Source organism: Tinamus guttatus, unplaced genomic scaffold, assembly GCF_059628265.1.
Source record: "Tinamus guttatus ecotype Peru unplaced genomic scaffold, ASM5962826v1 Tinamus_guttatus_pri_ptg000950l, whole genome shotgun sequence".
In the NCBI taxonomy this organism is placed as follows: Eukaryota; Metazoa; Chordata; class Aves; order Tinamiformes; family Tinamidae; genus Tinamus; species Tinamus guttatus.
In genome coordinates this window covers 73,840-80,624 of record NW_028289484.1, presented here as the reverse complement: position 1 = coordinate 80,624, position 6,785 = coordinate 73,840, and the positions used below count along the sequence as shown (strand labels likewise).

Genomic DNA, 6,785 nt, shown 5'->3' with positions numbered 1-6,785 from the left:
CCACTTTCATTTGCGACAATATTGATTGAACTGACAAAGCCCATTAAGGATCACTAATCTAAAGTATTTGAAGCGACAGGAGGAGGAGGAAGGAAAGATGGAAGACTCCCTATTAAGCTGCAAAACCCGTTAGTGTTTCTTTTTGCCCGACTTACATTATGCTTTAGCTTTCATCAGATCACTAATATGACAACATGGAGAGGAACAACAAGAAAATGAGCACCTAATGACAATACATTAAGACAAAGCAAAGTCTTCACACAGGATTTAGCTAATTATATTTTGGGCAAATATTTATTTATCTAAAAACAAAATAAAAATCATTTTTAAAAGAAAAATGTATTTAAATAAAAAAACAAAACTGTGAAATGTTATGGCACAGAAGTTCCAGACAAGTATAAATCCAGTTGCCACAACTGTTGCATACTAATGTTGCACATTTTCTATAAAGATTTTATTAAAGGTATTTACATGTCAATATGATGTGTAAATATATACAGCATTCTGGGGATGACTTTTTGGAATTCTCATAGGAAAAAAATGCCTTAAATACAAAACTTTCAAAAGAAAAAAAGTTTAAGAGTTCATCCCCAAGCATGAAGAATGTCCCATCATCCCTTATGCCCAAAGTATCAATTATGAGGCAGTTTTGAGGTTCTGGCTAAGCCGTTCGGAGGCCTAGCCAAGGTTGTGTAGTCTCAAGTTAAATCGCACAGCATGCAGTTGCAATTGTACCATCCTTTATGGACTGGGTATAGTTCATGAGTGATATTAGAAACATTAATATTTTATCATGGTTTCAGTCTAGTTTGGGTTATTCTAAATGATGCCCAAGAGTTCCTATGCACAAGAGTTCCTTAGCTGCTCGAGCTTGTGTTTCAACTGTTCCCTCCGCCTCCTCAACTGCTCTTTCTCTGCGATCAGTCTGTGTTCATCTGACTGGATAGAAAGGACATATTCCGTGGCTTTTTTCAAGATGACAACTTTGGGTGCCTTTTCGTTGTTGGCCACCTCTGGTATCTGATCGCGCAAGGCAAAGAAACTCAGCTTCAGCTCGTTCCTCCTCTGCCGCTCCAAGACGTTGTGCGTTCGCCTCTTGTCGTTCTCCTCCGAGTCTGATGTGCGGGGACTTGAGCATTTGCGGTTATTGCTGATCTGCTTGAGAACTCTGCCACTGTCCAACTTTAGCCTTTTTGCAGCTGGATAGTCAACCTTGGTGGAGGGAGGAGCAGCGTAGTTGTGCTGATGGATGTTGACGTGACACCGTTTGAGGACTAGCGGGCTGTGGTGGGGCTTACTGTGCTCTTCTGATGTTTCTGTGCTGGATTCTGTGCTGGATTCAGATTCATTCGCTTCAGCTAGGGTGACAACATCAATTTCTTCGTCTTCCTCTTGTTCTTCTTCTGTGAGACAAAAAAAAAAAAAAAAAAGAAAAAAAAAAGAAAACAAACATAAGTGGATCTGTGCAAATAAACAGCATACCGAGCACTTACGTATAAGGGAATGCTTTTCTGAGCCACTCAGTCAGGACCCCATTGACAAAGCCACGCTAAAACTGCTTTGGTGCCGAAACTCCGTTGTCCTGAAGCAGAGTTTCCTTTAAGGAAGCCACTACTTCAAGCACAACAGGGCATGGACTGCTTTCTAAGCTCCGGATCCCGGATTTCAAAAGTTGCAAAGATCTTGCGTAATTCTGAGGAGCGTATGAAAGACAGCAGGAAAGTCTAACCTCGACTGTCAGCGCAATAAAGCTTCCAGACTCAAGCTGCCCTTAATTAAGGATTTAGGAGGCTTTGGCCACGCCTCAAGAAGGCTTAGTTAACACACATGTGTGTGCAGAGGCATTTTCCGAATCTTCTGCGATCGACTAACTTGTGGAAAAACCAAGAAGGAATTAAAAAAAAAAAGGGGGGGGGGGGGAAGAGGGGAGTGAGGGCGGTAGTGCTTTGAGTAGTGCCTTGCTTTTAACCCAAATTTACGAGCAAACGGAACATGCTGTCAAATACTTAAGGAAGCCTTTCTAAAACTTTCCCAGCCCCATTCACTGCTGCAGCCACTTTCACTAGCACCTCCCGCCTGCACCGCTCTCCCTGCGGCTCCAGCGCAAGAGTTAACTCCTTCCCAGCCCGGGGATGTCACTGGGAAGCGCCCCGCATGGACACTGCGCAAACCGTAGCGACCAACTCTGACCTCGTTATGAAAGTTTCTTTCCCCGCGCCTTTATTTTTTTTCCCCTTTTACTCCACTTTTGGAAAGGCTAGTTTTCCAGGAAATAAATCCAGCGGGAGTCTCGATGCGCCTCGCTAACGTGGCATTTAAAAAAGGCACATGCACCGCGAGGCGGGGGGAGCGGCTTGGCGTCCTGCTGTGCGGAGCAATCCCCGCGCAGACCCCCGCGCAAAACCGGCGCAAGCTCCGCGCAAAAGCAGCGCCTACCTGAGTCGCTGCTGGTGCTGGGTGGCGTGTCGTCGCCCAACAGGGACGCGGGGCTGGCGCCGGGCGCGCCGCCCTTGGGCGCCCGCTCGCTGAGCGGGTACGGGAAGACCACGGAGGGGTCGATGCAGTCGGCGGCGGCGGCGCCCAGCTCGTGCAGGTAGAGGCCGGCCGAGGCGGCGGGAGACGCGGCCAGGCCAGGCGGAGGCGGCGGCGGCGGCGGGCCGGCCCGGACGCCGGGGCCCCCCTCGCGGCGGGCCGCCTGGTAGGAGGCGAGCTTCTCGGACACGACCTTCTCCAGCTTGGCTGCGGCGGAGAAGCCGCTCCACATGCAGTCCTGGATGATGATGGACTTGACGAAGGACTCGTCGTCCGGGTCGCAGATGAAGCTCTGGTTCACCATGTCGCCGCCCAGGAGCTCCGTGACCATCTCCAGCTGGTCGGCGGTGGAGGGGAAGCAGGAGGCGGCCAGGCTGGAGCGGCGGCTGGGCGACAGCGGCGGCGTGGGCAGCAGCTCAAACTTCTTCCAGATGTCCTCGGACGGGGCGGGCGGCTGCAGCTCGCTGCCCCGCTGCTGCGCCGCCAGGTAGAAGTTCTCCTCCTCCTCCTCGAAGTAGAAGTAGGGCTGCACCGAGTCATAGTCGTAGTCGTAGTTCTTGCTGGGGAAACTCGCGTTGAGCGGCATCGCGGCGGCTGGTGCCTGCGGGGGGGACACGGCGGCTGAGGCTGCGCCCCGGCGAGCGGCTGCGCTGCCCCCTGCCCGCGCCTCGCGGCAGCCCCCGGCCGCCCTCCCTGCTTCCCGCTCCGGCGGAAAAACCACGATAATAATAACACGAATAAATGCAAGACTCGCCCCCACCTCCTCCAAGCCCCGGCAGGGCAAGCGGGAAGGATGAGCCGCCCCCTGCCCCGGTGCGGCTCCCGGCGCAGCCCGGGCCACCGTGCCCGAAGCCGCGCAGCGCCGCGCAACGCTCCGCCCGCGCCCGCGGCCAGCAGCGCCGCCGCGCTGTCCCCGAGCCTCCTCCCGCAGCCGGGCGGCAAGGGGCGGCCGTCTCTCCCCGGCCCCGGGGGGAGCCGGGCTGCTGCCCACCTGGGCTCGGGGACGGCGGAGACCTTGGCAAAGTTTGCCCAATTTTGTCACACACACACACAGATGCATATATGCGTACATATATATATATATATATATATATATATACGCGCAGACTTGCGCGTATGTATGCGTATCTACATACTATATATATATATATGCATGCAGATACATAAAAAATATAATTATGTATATAGCAAATACGTGCAATAATCAGAATCTGCCCCTCTATAGGCAGGGGGTGCAAACGCTTTCCCCCCCGCCAGAGAAACTGGGAATCCAGAGCGAGCGCGGAAAGGAGGATGGGGAGCGCCGGTGCCCCGGAGAGCGTCCCCCCGGCTGCACCGTCCGTATCCACATCCGAGGCAGCCCCGCTGTCACCAGCCCGTGTCAGTCCAAGCCACAACCGCGGGGGGGGAAGGGAATATATATATACATACATATATATATATATAAAAGAAAAAAAATCAACTGATGGGCGCCCAGAGCTCCGCAACTCACCGGCTTCTCCAACGCACCAGCTGCGAGGCGTAGCGAGGCAATTATTGCGGACGGTGTGGGGAATAACAAAACAAGGAAAAAATATCAAAAATGAGAAAAAAAGGAGGAAAGGACGAAGAACGAAAGGCGAAAAGCAGGAGGAAATGTAGCTGTCTTCCTCCCACTACGTCTGGAAAAAAATAAGGAGCAACGGAGAGAGAAATCGCCCTTCCCCGGCGTGCAGCACAGATTGTACGGTCCAAGGCAGCGCAGCGCGCTCCGGCTGCGGGTACAATAGAAGTTTAGTAGCTTTTCCTCCTTTAAAGCGCCGGCGAGGCGCGGGGGGGAGGTGCCGCGGGGCGGGGGCAGCTCCGGCGGGCCCCGGCTCGGCCCCGCGCCCGCGCTCCCGCCGCGCGCTCCCGCCGCGCGCTCCCGCCGCCATCCGCGAGGGGGCGGGACGCGCCGCTCCGCGCCCCGGGGGGCCCTGCTGGGGGGAGGGAGAGCGGGATTTTGGGGAGGGAAAAACGGGGGAGAGAGAGCGACGCCTCCGCCCCCTCCCCCCGGAGGTTGGAGCGATGAGCGCGCCATGACTTTTTTTTTTTTTTTTTTTTTTTTACTACGAGGAGAGGTCGGAAGTAAACATAGTAAAAAAAAAAAAAAATACTAGCAGGGATTAAAAGGCCGCTCCGCGCCTCCCCGCGCACTGGTTTCTCCGCCTCCCTTTGGCTCTGCGCGGCCCCGCCGCGGAGAGCGCTGCCCCCCTATGGCCGCGGCGCGGCCGTGGGGGCTTCCACCTTTCTTTTTAAACATTTATTTTTAAAAAAAATCCCCACCCCCACCGTAAAAAAAAAAAAAGAAAAAAAAAGAAAAAAAAAAGAGGTGGGAACTGAAGCCGAGCTGCGCTGGGGAGGACGAGGGGCGAGGAGAAGGCAACCAGTGGCCACTGGCCCCTCACAAAGCAGCGTGCGCGGCTCGGGCATCCTCTGCGCGATGCGCGTGGGGGGGACACTCAGCCTCTCGAGGGTCCCCTGGCAGCCGCCCCCCTCGCCCCTCAGCGCTGCTGCTGCCGGCTCTGCCCGAGCCCGACGGGGCGCCCGGCCCGAGGGACCCCCGGCCGCTACATGTGCGCACCAAAGCCCCGTCCCGCTGGTGCTGCGCGCCCCTCCGCGCACCCCGCACCGCTGCGGCGGCAGCCCCTTCCCCAAAGCACCGCCCTCCCCCGGAGGCGCTTTGCATCCAGGCACTTTGCACCATTAATTTATCCAGTGCCAGCCCCCTCCCCCTTGTATTAATTCGCTCATTAATTTAGTTTTTTCCCGAGCAAACCTCCCCCGGGGGAGGAGCCCCGCGCCAGCCGGGCCGGGCCGGGCCGGGGGGTGTCGCGGGATGCGGGGCGGGGGACACACGCGGAGCGCGCGGGGCCCCGCCGTTCCCACGGCCCCGCCGCCGCTACCGCGGGGCCATCGCGCCCTCTCCCGGCCGCCCGCGCCCGCGGGCGCCGCGCGCAGCCCGCGCCGCCCCGCGCCCCGCCGCCGCCCCGGGCTTCACCCCCACCCCCCCAAAAAATCTGTTTATTTATTTATTTATTTATTTATTTATTTTATTTTATTTATTTTTATTGACAATATCCGCTGAGCCCAATTTTGCCGCTCAGGAGCTTCGTGAGCATCGCACTGCTCACGCCCCCTAAAATTGCGGCCCTATCCTGCTGCCTGGCGCTGCTAGTCTAGCAACCCATCAGAGGAAGGGCTTATTTATGGTAAATAGAAAAAAAAAAAAAAAAAAAAAAAAGTTAAAGGCACTTGCAACACCCAGTCAAACAGCAGCACGAGACATTGTCGAGTGCATGTCAGCATGTGGATGCTTTTCCTACTGATATTTTAAGAATTGCCATTACCCTTGCTCTGAGATGGCTTACGCTACAGAATGGTATTGTTTTGGGGGAAAAACAAAAACAAAACAAAACAACCCCCCCCCAACACACACACACAAAACTGTTACATCTATCTACAGCAGACCTCCAGGGTTGCTGATGGGAATGGAAATAACTGGACTAAAGGACTCAGGGAGAAAGGTGCAAGGTCCAAATTAATCCAGTTCTCAGTATACTGTAAAACTTGGTATAGGCACTTCCACCTGCTTGAGCACTGCAATGGAGCGGCTGGACGCGCTGTAAGTGTCCTCAAAACTGTTAAAGCCGTTGGAGTTCAGCCAGTGCTGGTAACAGCAGAAATATTTTCAAGTTACTCGGGTGCAGACAGGGTTGAAAATCATACATCCATGATGCGATATAATCATATGCAGAGCAATTAGCTGTAGTATCACAGAGGATTATGGCTTGAAGTGAAGAATAAGTAACACAAGCAGATGGACTCCTAAAATACTCCGTTTTCATATGAATTGAAATACAGGAAAGGAGGACTGGAAGAAATGTGCCATTAAAACAACACAGTGTTCAGGGAGAGCATTCTCTAAAATATTCCATTGGATTTCTTCTACACAACTATAACATTAAGGATACAGCGGAATTAAAGCAATTGTTTTGACATGAGGAATTTAGTGATAAATAGAAAATAGAAGGGCAGTGGAGTTAATAACCTGGTGGAATTTGTATGTAGTGACCAAAAGGGAACTTGTGGAAACCAGAATGAAAGCAAAAATGGCGGAAGAGGAGGAGATGGTGGAGAAAGTTTTCACAGCTCTGCATGTTTGTAAACCCCTGAGATGATAATTCACAAAGTTACTTGTGCCCATGTCACTTGCTGCATGTTGTATTTTCAAG

At 53.4% G+C, this 6,785-nt stretch overlaps 1 protein-coding gene across 1 annotated transcript; it reads right to left on the bottom strand.

Annotated features, from left to right (window-relative positions):
• Positions 1-261: 261 nt before the first annotated feature.
• Positions 262-4,291, bottom strand: MYC (MYC proto-oncogene, bHLH transcription factor). Its single transcript, XM_010217906.2, has 3 exons — positions 4,025-4,291; positions 2,437-3,133; positions 262-1,403 (listed from the first exon to the last, which is right to left on the bottom strand). The coding sequence occupies exons 2-3, from the start codon at positions 3,116-3,118 to the stop codon at positions 841-843; spliced, it is 1,245 nt and encodes a 414-aa protein (XP_010216208.2). The 5' UTR covers positions 3,119-3,133; positions 4,025-4,291; the 3' UTR covers positions 262-840.
• Positions 4,292-6,785: the final 2,494 nt, after the last annotated feature.